The sequence below is a fragment of the Crinia signifera genome, chromosome 4 (assembly GCF_055691185.1).
Source record: "Crinia signifera chromosome 4, ASM5569118v1, whole genome shotgun sequence".
NCBI lineage: Eukaryota > Metazoa > Chordata > Amphibia > Anura > Myobatrachidae > Crinia > Crinia signifera.
The window spans coordinates 218,599,288-218,617,324 of NC_139220.1; the positions used below are offsets into that span (position 1 = coordinate 218,599,288).

Sequence of the window (18,037 nt, forward strand, 5' to 3'; positions counted from 1 at the left end):
ATAAGGTTTATCACCTCTATGTGGATAACTTTTACACCAGCATCCCCCTGTTTAAGGCCCTTGGTTCAAGAGGTACAGCAGCTTGCGGTACTGTGCGCAAGAACCAAAGAGGCCTCCCCAAAACGCACATTGCCCAAGTAATGAGAAGGGGTGAAAGCAGGGGAATATGCACCGAAAATATGTTGTTGGTCAAATATAAGGACAAGAGGGATGTCCTTATACTGACAACAATTCATGGAGACAGTACCACCTCCATCCCTGTACGAGGTACCAGTACCCACACCTCAAAACCAAATTGTATCCTAGATTACAATAAGTACATGGGCGGAGTGGATCTTTCAGATCAGGTACTGAAGCCGTACAGTGCCCTGCGGAAAACAAATATCTGGTACAAGAAGCTGGCTGTGTATATCATCCAGATGGCACTGTATAACGCTTACGTGCTATTCCGTTCTACCGGCCAGAGGGGGACATTTATGCACTTTCAAGAGGAAGTCATAAAGGGCCTAATATTTGGGAACCAGCAGGCAGAGGGCCCCAGTACTTCTAGTACTGGCCCCCGTATTGTACCAGGGCAGCATTTTCCCAACGAAATCCCCTCCACTGCAAGAAAGGGCAGGACACAAAAAAGGTGCAAAGTTTGCTATAAAAAGGGAATAAGAAAGGAAACTATTTTCCACTGTGAAACTTGCCCCGACAAACCCGGCCTATGTATAAAGGAGTGTTTCAAAATATACCACACATCGATGGATTATTAGGTTCATCATTTCACCGTCCATCGGGGGTCTTGCTAATGCCACATAGCACCCACCATTCATTCCACCAGAATCTGAGCTGCAAAATCCAAAAATTACTCCTTCCCTTCTGAGTCCTGCCATGCACCCAACTGGTATTTTTTGTTCTCATGTGAGGCATTGCCGTACTCTGGAGAAATGGGGGCACATATTTTGGGGTGCTTTGTCTCCTTCATTCCTTGTGAAAATGAAAAATTTTGAGCCAGAAGTACATTTTTGTGTAAAAAAATGTAATTTTTCATTTTCACAGCCCAGTTGTACCAAAATTGGTGAAACCCCTGGGGGTTTGAAATGTACACTATACCCCTAGATGAATTCCCTGAGGGGTGTACTTTGCAAAATGGGGTCACTTGTGGGGGGGTTCCACTGTATTGGCAATGCAACATAGCACCCACCATTCATTCCACCAAAATCTGTGCTGCCAAATCCAAAAATCACTCCTTCCCTTCTGAGTCCTGCTATGCGCCCCACTGGTATTTTTTGGTCACATGTGAGGCATTGCCGTACTCGGGAGAAATGGGGGCACAGATTTTGGGGTGCTTTGTCTCCTTCATTCCTTGTGAAAATGAAAAATTTTGAGCCAGAAGTACATTTTTGTGTAAAAAAATGTAATTTTTCATTTTCACAGCCCAGTTGTACCAAAATTGGTGAAACCCCTGGGGGTTTGAAATGTACACTATACCCCTAGATGAATTCCCTGAGGGGTGTAGTTTGCAAAATGGGGTCACTTGTGGGGGGGTTCCACTGTATTGGCAATGCAACATAGCACCCACCATTCATTCCACCAAAATCTGTGCTGCCAAATCCAAAAATCACTCCTTCCCTTCTGAGTCCTGCTATGCGCCCCACTGGTATTTTTTGGTCACATGTGAGGCATTGCCGTACTCGGGAGAAATGGGGGCACAGATTTTGTGGTGCTTTGTCTCCTTCATTCCTTGTGAAAATGAAAAATTTTGAGCCAGAACTGCATTTTTGTGTAAAAAAATGTAATTTTTCATTTTCACTGCCCAGTTGTATCAAAATTGGTGAAACCCCTGGGGGTTTGAAATGTACACTATACCCCTAGATGAATTCCCTGAGGGGTGTACTTTGCAAAATGGGGTGACTTGTGGGGGGGTTCCACTGTATTGGTGCAACATAGCACCCACCATGTATTCCACCAAAATCTGTGCTGCAAAATCCAAAAATCACTCCTTCCCTTCTGAGTCCTGCCATGCGCCCAACTGGTATTTTTTGGTCACATGTGAGGCATTGCCGTACTCGGGAGAAATTGGGGCACAGATTTTGGGGTGCTTTGTCTCCTTCATTCCTTGTGAAAATGAAAAATTTTGAGCCAGAACTGCATTTTTGTGTAAAAAAATGTAATTTTTCATTTTCACTGCCCAGTTGTACCAAAATTGGTGAAACCCCTGGGGGTTTGAAATGTACACTATACCCCTAGATGAATTCCCTGAGGGGTGTACTTTGCAAAATGGGGTGACTTGTGGGGGGGTTCCACTGTATTGGTGCTTTGGGAGTCTTGATAATGCAACATGGCACCCACCATTCATTCCACCAAAATCTGTGCTGCCAAATCCAAAAATCACTCCTTCCCTTCTGAGTCCTGCCATGCGCCCAACTGGTATTTTTTGGTCACATGTGAGGCATTGCCGTACTCGGGAGAAATTGGGGCACAGATTTTGGGGTGCTTTGTCTCCTTCATTCCTTGTGAAAATGAAAAATTTTGAGCCAGAACTGCATTTTTGTGCAAAAAAATGTAATTTTTCATTTTCACTGCCCAGTTGTATCAAAATTGGTGAAACCCCTGGGGGTTTGAAATGTACACTATACCCCTAGATGAATTCCCTGAGGGGTGTACTTTGCAAAATGGGGTGACTTGTGGGGGGGTTCCACTGTATTGGTGCTTTGGGAGTCTTGCTAATGCAACATGGCACCCACTATTCATTCCACCAAAATCTGTGCTGCCAAATCCAAAAATCACTCCTTCCCTTCTGAGTCCTGCCATGCGCCCAACTGGTATTTTTTGGTCACATGTGAGGCATTGCCGTACTCGGGAGAAATTGGGGCACAGATTTTGGGGTGCTTTGTCTCCTTCATTCCTTGTGAAAATGAAAAATTTTGAGCCAGAACTGCATTTTTGTGTAAAAAAATGTAATTTTTCATTTTCACTGCCCAGTTGTATCAAAATTGGTGAAACCCCTGGGGGTTTGAAATGTACACTATACCCCTAGATGAATTCCCTGAGGGGTGTACTTTGCAAAATGGGGTGACTTGTGGGGGGGTTCCACTGTATTGGTGCAACATAGCACCCACCATTTATTCCACCAAAATCTGTGCTGCAAAATCCAAAAATCACTCCTTCCCTTCTGAGTCCTGCCATGCGCCCAACTGGTATTTTTTGGTCACATGTGAGGCATTGCCGTACTCGGGAGAAATTGGGGCACAGATTTTGGGGTGCTTTGTCTCCTTCATTCCTTGTGAAAATGAAAAATTTTGAGCCAGAACTGCATTTTTGTGTAAAAAAATGTAATTTTTCATTTTCACTGCCCAGTTGTACCAAAATTGGTGAAACCCCTGGGGGTTTGAAATGTACACTATACCCCTAGATGAATTCCCTGAGGGGTGTAGTTTGCAAAATGGGGTGACTTGTGGGGGGGTTCCACTGTATTGGTGCTTTGGGAGTCTTGATAATGCAACATGGCACCCACCATTCATTCCACCAAAATCTGTGCTGCCAAATCCAAAAATCACTCCTTCCCTTCTGAGTCCTGCCATGCGCCCAACTGGTATTTTTTGGTCACATGTGAGGCATTGCCGTACTCGGGAGAAATTGGGGCACAGATTTTGGGGTGCTTTGTCTCCTTCATTCCTTGTGAAAATGAAAAATTTTGAGCCAGAACTGCATTTTTGTGTAAAAAATTGTAATTTTTCATTTTCACTGCCCAGTTGTATCAAAATTGGTGAAACCCCTGGGGGTTTGAAATGTACACTATACCCCTAGATGAATTCCCTGAGGGGTGTACTTTGCAAAATGGGGTGACTTGTGGGGGGGTTCCACTGTATTGGTGCTTTGGGAGTCTTGCTAATGCAACATGGCACCCACTATTCATTCCACCAAAATCTGTGCTGCCAAATCCAAAAATCACTCCTTCCCTTCTGAGTCCTGCCATGCGCCCAACTGGTATTTTTTGGTCACATGTGAGGCATTGCCGTACTCGGGAGAAATTGGGGCACAGATTTTGGGGTGCTTTGTCTCCTTCATTCCTTGTGAAAATGAAAAATTTTGAGCCAGAACTGCATTTTTGTGTAAAAAAATGTAATTTTTCATTTTCACTGCCCAGTTGTATCAAAATTGGTGAAACCCCTGGGGGTTTGAAATGTACACTATACCCCTAGATGAATTCCCTGAGGGGTGTAGTTTGCAAAATGGGGTGACTTGTGGGGGGGTTCCACTGTATTGGTGCTTTGGGAGTCTTGATAATGCAACATGGCACCCACCATTCATTCCACCAAAATCTGTGCTGCCAAATCCAAAAATCACTCCTTCCCTTCTGAGTCCTGCCATGCGCCCAACTGGTATTTTTTGGTCACATGTGAGGCATTGCCGTACTCGGGAGAAATTGGGGCACAGATTTTGGGGTGCTTTGTCTCCTTCATTCCTTGTGAAAATGAAAAATTTTGAGCCAGAACTGCATGTTTGTGTAAAAAAATGTAATTTTCCATTTTCACATCCCAGTTGTACCAAAATTGGTGAAACCCCTGGGGGTTTGAAATGTACACTATACCCCTAGATGAATTCCCTGAGGGGTGTAGATTGCAAAATGGGGTGACTTGTGGGGGAGGTTCCTAACTTTTAGCACTTATGGTGCCTAGAAACCTACATGGTGCCTAAAAAAAAATCTCATAAAAAGGAGGCTCCAAAATCAAGTAGGTGCTCCTTCTATTATGAAGCCTGTGGTTTGGTCAACGTGCACACTAGGGCCACATATAGGATATTTTTGAAAACAAAAGAATTGGGGGAATCAATTTTTAGTCACATTTCTCTAGTAAAATCTACTGTATTCGTTAGAAAAATGTATTAAAATTGAAACTCTGCAAAAAAAAAGAAATTTTGAAATTTCACCTACACTTTGTTTTAATTCCTGTGAAACACCTAAAGGGTTAACAAACTTCCAAACTGCTGTTTTGAATACTGTGAGGGGTGCAGTTTTTGAAATGGCATCATTTATGGGGGTGTCTCACATACAAGTCCCTCAAAGTCACATCAGAACTGAACTGGTCCCTAAAAAAATCAGTGTTTGAAATTTTCTTGAAAATTTGAGAATTTGCTAGTCATATTTGAAGCCTCCTAGTGTCCAAAAAAATGAAAAGGAAGTTGAAATAATGATTGCTACATAAAGTAGACATATGGTCTTTGTTAGTTATTAACTATTTTGAGTGGTATGATTATTTGTCTCACAAGCAGAAAATGTGACATTTTGCATATTGCTAAATTTTCCATTTTTTCACGATATTTTGGTATTTTTCACAAAAAAACACAGACTGTATCGACCCAAATTTACCACTAACTTGAAGTACAATGTGTCACGAAAAAACAATCTCAAAATCACTGGGATAAGTAAAAGCAAAAAAAAGTTATCCCCACTTAAGTGAGACATGTCAGATTTGAAAAAAAGGGCTCTGTCATGAAGGCACAAACTGGCTCTGTCATGAAGGGGTTAAATATATAGTCAAAATCACAAGCTCAAATTGCGCCATATGTATGCACCTTAAGACTTCCAGTATTACAGCAGTATGTTACTGTTCATTTTACAGGCCTTGGATATTGTTTGTAGTTTAACACTAGGTGGCAGTAAAGAGCTGTAACACAACTGCACTGAATTTTATTTGTTGTCAAATATTGCTTCCATTTCTGAAGTCACTGTTTCTGCAGGGTGCATTTAATTTCAGTATTCAGATGCAAATTGGATAGTCATTACAAAAGTGTATAATTATAAAGCATTGTAAACAAGACCTGAATTGATAAATCACAACTGGTAACCGCAAAGACCAACACAGTTTGGGGCAGTATGGATGGTGTAATGGTTAGCATTACTGCCTCGCAGCACTGAGGTCATGGGTTCAATTCCCACCATGGCCCTAACTGTGCGGAGTTGGTAAATTCTCCCCCGAACTTGCGTGGGTTTCCTCCGGGTACTCCGGTTTCCTCCCGCAATCCAAAAATATACTAGTAGGCTAATTGGCTCCTAACAAATTAACCCTAGATTGTCTGTACATGTGGTAGGGAATATAGATTGTAAGCTCCACTGGGGCAGGGACTGATGTGAATGCTCAAATATTCTCTGTAAAGCGCTGCGGAATATGTGTGCGCTATATAAGAAACTGGTAATAAATATAGTGAAAATATATATTTTCACTATGGGCCTTATTTTGGTTCATTCTTTCTGACAAAATCCTTCTTAGATGGACAAAACCATGTGCACTGCAGGGGGGGCAGATGTGACATGTGCAGAGAGAATTAGATTTGGGTGAGTAATTTTGTTTCTGTGCAGGGAAAATACTGACTGCTTTATTTTTACACTGCAATATAGATCTCACTTTGAAGTAAAACCCCACCCAAATCTAATTCTCTCTGCACATGTTATATCTGCCCCACCTGCAGTGCACATGGTTTTGCCCATCTAAGAAGGATTTTGTCAGAAAGAATGAACCAAAATAAGGTCCAATATTGGTCATTGGTCACACATTCAGATAACAATAATGTATTAAATGCTAAATGTCAACAAATATAGTCAAGACACAGGGTTGAACTTTTTTTGTTGCATGTTTTTGGAATGCAATTTCATGTAAATAAAATAAAAAATTGTATAGTAAAAACCCATATTATACTATTTAAAAGATGATGCCATACAAATATAAACAGAGTATAAACAGGGCCTTAAAAATCCCAACAGGCCACAGATAAGCATCTGAAGTCTGAAATGGGAAACATTTTTAAAGCAAAATGTTAAATACAGTATAGTTTAGTACATTTTATGCACTAAGGGGGTGATTCATGTTGGTTTGTAAAGCACTTTTGGTTTGCTAATGGACAAAACCATGTTGCACTGCAGGTGGGGCTGATGTAACCTGTGCAGAGAGAGGTAGATTTAGATGGGGATGTACTGCAAACCAGTGGGGGTATGGAAAAGCAATGGATGTAGCTATGTGCACGTTCCGGAAAAAGAGGGTGTAGCTACTCAAAAGGGCGTGTCCTTAAGTCAGTGTACCAGGCCATATACCATTTATACACAGAGTGAGGGAGAGAGGAGGAGGTAGGGAAGCAGAGGAAAGGGGGAGCAGAGGTGAGGAGGAGTTGAGAAGGGAGAGATGGAGAGAAGGAAAGGGGGTGAGGCGGAGCAGAGAAGGAACAGGTGAGGAGGAGGGGTGGAGAAGGGAGAGCAGAGAAGAGAAGGACGGGAAGGAGAGGGGTAGGGGAAGCTTCATGCACCACAGCGCAGTGTCCCCAGCAGCTCCCGCATGCTGGTGCAGGACATTCTTCCCAGCATTGGGTTTTCTCATGCTGCACCCCAGTGCAGGGTCCACAGCAGCTCCCTCTCCCTGGCGCTTCACTTTCTTCCCAGCTGGATCTTCTTTTGCTGCACCCCAGCACAGGGTCCACAGCAGCTCCCTCTCACACTCCTCAGGCTAGTGGGATGCGGAGCACTCTGCACAATTTTATTCATTTAAAAAAATAACACTTCAGGGTCAGTGGAGAAGTGCCACTTCGACCACTGCTTCAAACTGATCTCTATATTTCAGTGTAAATAAAGCAGGCAGTATTTACACTGCACAGAAACAAAATAACTTAACGTCTAACGCTCTCTGTACATGTTATCTGCCCACCTGCAGTGCAGCATGGTTTTGTCCTTTAGCAAATCAAATGTGCTATGCAAAACAACCTGAATCAACCCCTATATGTATTGAAAAGAAAACCATACAGAAGATTGTAATTCTCAAAACTAACAAAATCTAACACAATTAAATATTATATTGTTTTGAAACTGTAAAACGATCTAACAGCACCTCATAAATTATTTCTCACATTTTTAACTGCAGTTTTGTATTATTTAAGTTGTCTCAAATGATGTCATGGGAAGAATCTTTATTATATGCTTGTTAAGTGCTTCTCAAGCATAATGCGTTTGCGGCATGCCGATTCATGATGGAGGAGATGTCACCTGGAGTTTGCTTCTGCAATATTGATTTTATTATTCACCAATTCTGTATTTACAACCACTTTTTATTACCTTTTTTACATTTCTTTTTTTACAGCTGAACATTGTATTTTATCAGGGCTTTGACTTCTGTTATGGTGAACGATAACATTTCTTTAACGTTTACCTTCTTTCTGAATGCATTAAATCATTCACCAGCAAACCGCGTCACAGTTGCTATATGTCCAGAGTTGTAGTTTAAATTTAAAAAGCAATAGTACCGTAGATTAGGAAAACATAAATGGACAGATCTTCCATGCCACAAAATATGCTGTTGAATATTTATTGCATCATAATTTAAAACTCTCTCTGTATTTACTCTATAGGAAGAAGAAAGACGTACTGCATCTGTTCTAGCAAGAAAAGAAGAAGAGCGGAAGCGCGAAAGCCATAAGCAAGCTTTACTAAAGGTAATCACTGTCATGAAAGTATTTCATGGCAAACTGAAGATTTCACTCATCAAGTTTCAACTACTCAGCCCACCTGTAAACCGTTATCAGGAAAAAACTTGTCTACAGTTGCATCATATGACACTCACTTTTTTGGCAGTCTGCCCATTTTGTTAGGTAATGTTAGTGACAAATACACCGTTTTACTATTGACTTCCTTTTTTTTTATCATTTAGTTAGGGCAAAACCTCTACTTTTAGATCAAATATAATATGCTCCCAAAGTTTAGGTAGAATGCAGCATAGCCTTAACATGTTCCACACATGAGTTCCTATTTCTGTTCTTTGGTGCATTGATTGTGAACCACTCCTATAATGATCATTTCTATGGTACTTGTTTTAAGACATTATGAATCTATAATCTTTTTGAGCATTTATGCCAACTGTGTAAATTATGCTTATTTAAGGAAGTTACACATAACTGCATGTATTTTGTTGAGGGATGATGGGGACTGCATTTCGGAGATACTGTAGGCACGTATGGTACAAGTTTGGGAAAATATAGGCATGATTATATGTGAAAGCATGTTCTGTCATTTATACCGCTTTCAGACCGCACTCCGAACACGGCATATTGCCGTGTTCGCGGGGCCTAAACACGGGTCACGGTGCGGTCTGAAAAGGGCACCACGGGTCGAGCAACACGGCTATTCAACCCTGGTAATGACCAGGGTTGAACACGGCTATGACCCGTGTCAACTGCGGTGTGAACGGGTGCCTGGGTCGAGCGACCCGTGTCCCGTTCACAGTATGGAGGAGGCAGCACTGTCAGCTCCAAGTACTGCCTCCTCCCGAGCCCCCGATGACGCGCCGCAGCCCAGCACCGCCCCATGTGACGTCACCGACTCGGCAATATGCCGTGTCGGTGTGCGGAACTTTCAGACCGCATTGCCGTGTTGCTCTGGGGATGGGACCCGTGTCCTAATCCCGTGTGCGACACGGCATTTGCGGTCTGAAAGTAGTATAGGCAATCTTAACTTTATTATAGACCATGGATTAAAAAAATAAATTGAGCATTTTTCTTTTGTTCATTGTAGAGCAAAAAGATAATCACTTTAATAGGTGTAAGATAACTTATTAAAGTAATTAACTAAATAAATCATATTTTGTGGCGCATACATATTGGTGGAAGATTATCCAAATAATGGGCTAGATTCAGAGGGGCATTGGTGGTCAGATTTGTGTGGATCTTCTGTTTTCACATTTGTCTCATTCCCCCTAATCATCAATTGTGACAGTAACAATTATCTCTATCATTGTCCATTCAATCCTATATGTGGTCTGAAGCTAGATGGATCTTTGCATCCTATAGGCCAGGGGTTCCCAATCATTTTTGAATCACTGCACCGTAGAGTATATGAATGTTTTCACGGCACCCCAGGCCAAAAATGTTTTAATTAGATTGGGTTTATATGCAATTCTTAGGGTCAGTCATGTGGTAAAAGGCAGGACTTAAGAGGACTACTGTATATATAATAACATCTATGCAATACAGCTGCCTAATCACAAAAGAAAATCATATCAATTCATAGGGATTGAGGATATTATTAGTAGTATGCAATTAAAATATTTAATGGTCTTTACTAAAGCTGGGTACACACTGGAATGGTGGAGATTTGTTCCTGGCATACTAACGAGTCCACGCCAGAGGGGATTGCCGGTGCATGCTGGCATGATGTTAACAATGGAGGACGGAATAATATCACTGTTCTGTCCTTACTTAGCATGCATTAGGTCTCTAGCGATATTGTAACATTTAATGTGCCGCACATCAATCCTGATATCGTCGCATGCAACCGCAGGAGTGAATTTATTGGGCTACACACTGTGCCATGTATGCAATATGCCGGTCATATCGCTCAGAGTCTACCCAGGTTTAGCCTAGAGAGAGATGAAGCGGAGAGCGATACTGTACCACTCAACTAGCACCTGTCATTTTTTAAACAGTCTTTAACATGGTGGTTAGGAGCTGATAGGCTGGTAGTTTCTCTCTCACTTTGTCTCTCTCCAAGGCTTAGTAAGTAGAAGTTCTGTTATCAGCCTGGCTCTCCACAATCTCTTAATGGCAATGTCGGCAGTCTGTAGACTTGTACTAGTAGCCCCCGATCCTGATTATTATAAGTAAGCAAAGATAATATTTCCTTATTTGTGGAATACAGAGCAGCCCATCTAGATAATTGCAGCTATTTTCAGTAACAATCACTCTTTGGGCCTGATTCACACCTGATTGTTAATCTGCAGATGATTGCAAGTAGATAGCCCCGCCAAGACAGAACTAAACCTGCCTGTGTAAATGTGCGAGTGAATTGTGAATGGATCTCTAACCGGCATCAACTCGCAAATAAAAACGCAATTCCTAAACCAAAGGATTTTGCAGTCATTTCACAAATCTGTGACTGAAACAGGCTGACTGAGACCGGTCCTGAGATCACAAACCCTCCTTTAAAATGCTTGGGTACATTTGCGTTTTTTCAGACACACCCAGAAAACAACAGGTGTCCACCGCCAAATTCTGGCTTCCTGTCAATCAAACTGTGGCCACAATGCGTTTACGATCCATGCAAATTTTCTTTCGCCATTCACCCTCATGCATTTGCAATGTGATGGTGCGCATGTGCAATCTATAATCGCTTTATTTGCAAATTCTCTAATTAGCAATGAACTCTCAATCAGGCCCTTAATGCATTTCAATGTAAGCATGCACCTTCATCAGCACCATCTCCGCGTATACTCAACTCTGAGCAACTCTGTGCTCAACTCCGAATAGCTGGCAATCCACAACAAATTAAGGTACAACTCTATGTAAGGTCCAGTATAACTAATTCTTGAGAGAAACTTCATTTCTACCTCAGATACTAGGTTCAACTGATGAGAAGAGGTGGCGTCCTCCCACTAATGTACACAATGTTCTATGCACGGTTCACTCCGGCTGAAAACATCTGCTATGACCAACTAGTTTTTGTGGAATGCATAGATAAACAAAGCATAACCTTTGCACTCTACTTCCGTTTTTGTTATGCTGTATGTGCATGATGCATATCATTTGTTAACTTCTGGATATATATGAATTACTCAATATGCACGTGACCTTAGTATTTCATCTTCAGGGAATACAGTCAGTGTGTGACTAGTATATTTTACCAACACAGTCCTAATAGTTGGAAACATACTAGCGTATACTGTACCTCTACAATTAATATTATCAATAAAGACCAGACTACTAGTGAGATACCTATAATAGGCACAAGTCACATGTTGGTTAGTGAGACCATGCTAAAACAATCTCTTCTGTTTTACACTCCTTGTTACATTGAGGTAAGGGAACCTATTGTGTGCAAGTTGTAATATGAAAGATAACAAATTTTGAGTTTATCTCCAATTCTCTGCTAATTGTTTATCTGTTGTCCTTCTCAATCCAGTATTAACGTGTCCTTTACCTGGATAACATTTATGTACTTTATCTTTGAAAACTGTTTTATATAAAAATGATCAGAGAACCTGGAATACTAAATATACATATATCACAAATCTTACTTACTCTGTATGGTTTCATATTTTGATACTTGAATAAGTTACTTCCAATACAGTTTAATTCATTAATGAAGGTTATGCTTAATTGTCATTTCACTGATTATATGCAGCATTTTATTATATTTTCTCTTAACTTCCTCTGAACTATATTTGTTTCGTTGGCGACACCTTGCCATATTGAGATAGATCTTTTCTCCCCTCGTATTAGACTACAGAATCTTAGTCAGGCACCTGTGCGGTTGCTCTCTCTTCCCCTCTGTATTCCCAATTATTTTAGCTTTCACACTTCTGTATTTGCTCAACCAATTAAACAGCCAGCCAGCAGTGATGGGCGCTTCATGGTCATCTTTAGGAGCTACAAGATCTATATCCCAGGACAATGTATCTACCAGCAATAAATGTCCCCTTTTTATCCAATAGTCAGAAACTCATACCAATTGCCACAATATCTTTTGAGAGTCTTATATTGAAATCCACTCTCCTGCTTCCCCAACACAGAATGGTGTTATAATGTAATCAGCACTCTGGTATCCATTTCATTTAGTATTCAATCACTAAGGCAAAGATCAAGTAAACACAATATATGACTTTAATATAAATAAACTGTGTGTAATGCTGAGGCGAATAGAAAAATCCCCACAAAGGCAGTGTTCATACACTATTAAATATCATTAAACACTCCTGTGTAGCGCGTTGTCATTTAAGGAAAAAAGTACTTCTGTAACAGGACTTACCTGATTAATGTACTTTTGTGACTTCATAACTGCTGATATTTATTTTGCAATGCAGATGCCCTTTATAGCCAATTACCAGATATTTGAAAGTACAACTGCAGATGTACTCGAATGCCACCTGTGCTTTGCTATGTACTTAATTCAAATATCTGTTGTTATGGACATTATGAAAAAGCAGTACATTTATGTAATTAAAATGCATACATTCAACTTGGTTTACTTTGTTTTATTACAAGTAGGTAGAATTTTTAGTAAGGTTGCCATTTATCCTTAATGATTATTACTCGTCCCTTCCCCTGGAAATCACACTTACTATATGGAGCCCACATTCTAAAGAAATTCCAGATTCGCTTGAAAAGGTTTCCAATTTAAACAGGAAAAGTTGGGTGCTTAGAATAAGGGCATGCTTTGGTTGAAATCAAACATGGTTTGTGGTCTGCTAATGCTCATTGTAATAATAAACCCTTTAATGATTCACATCCCTACCAGTTACCCATATTGCTTTGTCACAACTGGTGCATGAAATGTTTTCCTTGTGTGGCCAAACTTATTTTCTAACTAATCCTCAGTTTTCCAAATCGTTATGTATTTTACTGGAACTTAAGGCTTTTAGATGGGTGCCGGATGACCTCCCGATAGTCAGGATTCCGACAGTCAGTAGATCCCTTTTGCAGTGGTTTTTGCAATGGACTCGCGACTACACTATGGGATAGATTTATTAAGCACGGTGAAGTGATAGTGGCCTTTATTCTGGTTGGTGCGGCCGGAGCCGCACACGGTGCTCCGGCCGCACAAACCAATCCCCGCCCACGAGACGGATCGCCACGGCCGTCCGTACACGGACGGCTGGCGATCCGCATGAAAATGGTGGGGCGTACGCCTCCACCATGGTGGGAGCTGCCCCCTGCATTCGATGGTCGTCGACCATCGAAGGCAGGGCCGCACGCCACAGCAGCTCCCGCAAGCTGAGACCACACGGACAATCGTCCGTGTGATAGCTTGTATGGGGGCTGAGAGCTGACATCCGGCGACGTCAGCTTTCCGCCCCCATCAGTGGCGTCATACCCTGATTAGCATGCATACGCCCCGCGTTTGCATGGGAACGCCCATGAAACGCGGGGCGTATACATAGGGAAATGAGGGTATGAAGCCCCTCACGCCCCTATACGCCCCCTTTGCGGCGGACGAAATACGTCTGCGGCGAATGGGGCTGCACATGCGCAGATTGACCTCTGCGCATGTGCAGACTAAAAACATCGGCGGTACGGCCGCACGCGGGCCGTACCGTCCGATTCAGAATAAGGGCCAGTGTCTGGTTCTGATCACCGGCCAATCAGCTCCTACATGTCATGTTTTAAACCAAGCCTGTAACTTCATAGTAAGGAGCTGATTGGCGGGTGATAAAAAACAGACACTTTATCACTTCACCGAGCTTAATAAATCTGCCCCTTTGTTGTTTATTCTGCCTTAGGTAAAAAGTAAAAAGCTGCTGTCTGCCTGAACAACCAATTGTCATCCTTAAAGCTGTGTACACACAGGGGCGATAGGGGCTGAAATCACTGGAAATATGGTCGCTGGCGACCATATTGCCAGTGATGGGAGTGTGCCCCGGCGATAAATCACCCGGTGCGCGCTCCCGTTTTCAGCCCCGTTCTAATCGATGGTCACAGGAGCAAGCTGATTACCTCTGCGGCACCGCCGGCAAAGGTTCCCTTTCATCAGCGACCATCTCTGGTCACTGATGAAAAGGAGAAACTGAGCAATATATTGCTCAGCAATATATCTCCCCCGTGTGTACGGGGCTTTACAGAGATTATTTTGACTATAGCATCTTAAGGTCATGTGGGAACTTATGTGAATAAAGAATGTGTCAATTAAATACCAATGCCCAGTGGATTGCATCGCCAGGACAGTGCATACATAGGGCAGTATTCAATGAGAAAATTCTCCTTGCATGGAGAGCGTTTTATTTCACTCTCCATGCACTCTCCGTGTTTTTGCGGAGATTCTCCATGTTTGGAGATTCTCCGTCACGGCACTTTATCCACTATTCAATGTGGCTGATGCTCGCCGCCACTCGCGGCGAGTCTTAACCCCTGCAGCGGACGAGCGTCCGCGGCAGGGAGCTTTCAGGGAGCCGGGGGACGGAAGCAGCCAGAGAGATTAAAGTCTCCCTGGCTGCTCCAGAGGAATGTGGTGGGGAGGGGGGCTCCCCAGGACCCAGGCAGCACAGGCTGCCCCCCCCTATAGCCAGCGGGGGACCCAGTATTCACTGCACCCGATCGTGCATATTAACGATCGGGTGCAGTGAATATATGAATATCTAATGAGCGGCTCGAGCGCTCCGGACCCCTGCTGGCTGCACTGTGTAAAAAAAAAAAATGTAAAAAAATATATTTTTTTTTAATTAAATATATATTCATGTGCTATAAGCACATGAATAAAAATAACATGCCCCTTCAGAGAAAAAAAAAACCTGATTTTTTGACACCAAAATTAAAAAAAAAAACCTTTTAGTTTAAAAGTTCACATTCCAGCTCCCCATCAAAAGATGGAGAATTGCTACACGGAGAGACACGGAGAAAATCACTTAGAAAGACGGAGAATATTTCACATTGAATAGGGTTGCTCGCTTTTGGAGAGCAAAATGCTCCGTCCCAAGGCGAAAAAAGCAAAAATTCTCCATAAAACACGGAGAATTTTCTCATTGAATACTGCCCATAGAGAATAGCATTCATTTATTTATTCAATTATTAACTGCTTCATATATAGCGCAGCATATTCCGTTGCGCTTAATGTCATAAATATCAGGGGAAGGTTATGTGAATAAAGAACGCTTCTTATCTATACTAGTGTCCAGTTGGAATCTTAGCTGTGACAATATATAGACAGAGAAATAGCATAGCATTTATGTCATAGGGCATAAAGTATCCTTAAGTATAAATAGAGCACACGCAGCAGAGTTTGTGTCTCTTGACGAATGGGACTTAGTATGCAGCATAGCTCAGACTACAGGTAGAAAAAATTCTCATCCAAGTTGCAGAGAATGGTAGAAATAGACCAGTATTACTACTAATAGGATATTTTAATAAAATATCAGATAGGTAGTGGAAAGAGGAGACAAAAAACCAGCAGCGTGTTATTATCACATGGGAAATTATGTGAATGACGAATGCGGCAATTGAGAAACGATGGCCGGTTGGTTTCATAGCTAGGACAGTGTATACACAGAGAAATAACAAAGAAGTCAGGTCATAGATGTAATGTGAAGGATTATGTGAATAAAGAACACGTCCAGTGGAAATCAGAGTCAGAACAGATACAGAGATGTACTATAACATTAATGTCACGGAGCATAAGAGACCTTGAAACAAAGGGAGAACATACATAGCAGGCGTGTGTGAAATTTCCTGGCTGCCATGACTAGCATTCTGGGTAGCCAGATAAAGATTAGAGATATTTTAACAATTTGGGAACCCAACCAGATGCATAGTTATGATGAAATCTAGTGTACTGTAGAAATATCACTTAGCCAGTACGAAGACACCACCAAATCCCGTCTTATGCCATGGCTCAGAGCCCATACGGGAAGATAGTGTATTTCAGGTCATCCAGCCATTCAGGCAGATAAACAGAGTCCATTCTACTGTATAATGGAAATGACAAGTGTTCTTGCAAGGGGACAAACGAGAGAGACTGTAGAGCTGTTGGTGTTGGCACACTGGACCAGAGGTCCAGGAGAGAGGGTCTGGAAAATCTAAAATTGGGGTCTCAAAAGCCAGCAGATAATTATTTTTTTCATCTAAATATGGCATCAGAGGTATACCCAACTCTGTTGCCAAAGAAGTGGTGTACACATTTTTCATAGTCCTATCCATTTATCTTATGTTATCAATGGGTAAGGGACTATTGTAAAGATAAAATGTCCCAGGGAATGAAGTAAGAGGAAGTTTGCAGTACATTCCCCACTTACAGAGATTAATTAAAAAGTGGCCATACTGGATCAGAATCCTATCAGTGGCCATGCTGGATCAGAATCCTATCAGTGGCCATGCTGGATCAGAAGCCCATCAGAATCCTAATGTGGACATTTATTAATGTTATTCTTAGCTTATCTACTGTGTACAATTGTTTACACATTAGTGTACAATTAGTATTGTTGCTCACACCCATTGTATCTGTATAGCAGTATAATGGTTACAAAATTTATTATGAACTTTAATTTTAGGAATGACTACATTCAGTTTTTATTTAGACGTGTGCTCTCTGTATTTCTGTTCTGCAATATACACCGTCATACCAAGGATTTTTTTGCAGCTTTTTGTTTATATACTGTAGTCTTACATTTAGTTTAAGCATCACCTGCTTTTTGTTTTTATTCTCCATTTGCTCAAGTAGATTGCTTTGTGAAGTAGCCTATCAATAGGCCTATGGAAACTGTGACTCTATTAAGTGTCTTGCACAGGAGATATGGGAGAAATAGGGACGTTGGACTATTGGAAAGAAACTATTGTTGCAGAAAATTCCCTTTTACTTTGCTGAAGATAGAAAATAGAGCGAAAAATTCCAGACGGTGTAGTGGACAACATCGATCCTCATATACATGTAGATAGCATTCCTTCCAAATACTTTTTATACCGAGATCAGGTTTTCTTCTCCCAATAAGATAAATTAAACAATTATGTCCTTTAGCATATTGAAGTTACAATTCATTGTCATAGTATGTTCAAGCGATTCAAGTAATTACTTCAGTGGGTCTCACTGGCAGTGAGGTCTTAAGGAACCGTGAATAGCACATTGTGTGGACTTCACATTTCAACATCTGATTCTTCTAGTCTTTCAAATTAAACATTTAATTTACTACTGAGTACATTTAATTTATTTAATTGCTGTTTCAATCCACTGAGATCTGCTCAACCGTGGCCAGTTGGCAAAGCTTAGCCTCCCCTACTGTACAATGTTTCTCATTTGAAACCTGTTATGTTCCAAAATTCTGTCATACGCTAGCTAGACAGCAGCAAGGAGAAATGTTTTAATACCATGTTAATACTGTATATAGAGAACTCTGAAACACCTTTTTAAGCATAGAATAAAGTTCTTTTTATTTCCTTATTGCTCCTCATTATTTTGGTTAGGTTTGGCTTGGATATAATATATAAGAACAACGAATGAAAGTTCTAGAAAAAAAGTCATTCATTTTTTTCGTTTTAGATTTTCTTCACATCTTATGGTGTCTGTTGAAGTAATATATAACTTATCCAGTGTTTGCATGTA

The 18,037-nt window shown here is 41.3% G+C and overlaps 1 protein-coding gene across 1 annotated transcript in view; it reads left to right on the forward strand.

Moving 5' to 3' along the window:
- The window catches only part of LRRC49 (leucine rich repeat containing 49), a 121,712-nt gene that overhangs the window by 67,939 nt on the left and 35,736 nt on the right, over positions 1-18,037 (forward strand). The window contains exon 11 of the mRNA XM_083183801.1: positions 8,377-8,460. Within this exon, the coding sequence (XP_083039927.1) occupies positions 8,377-8,460 (84 nt within the window). The remainder of the gene's footprint in view (positions 1-8,376; positions 8,461-18,037) is intronic.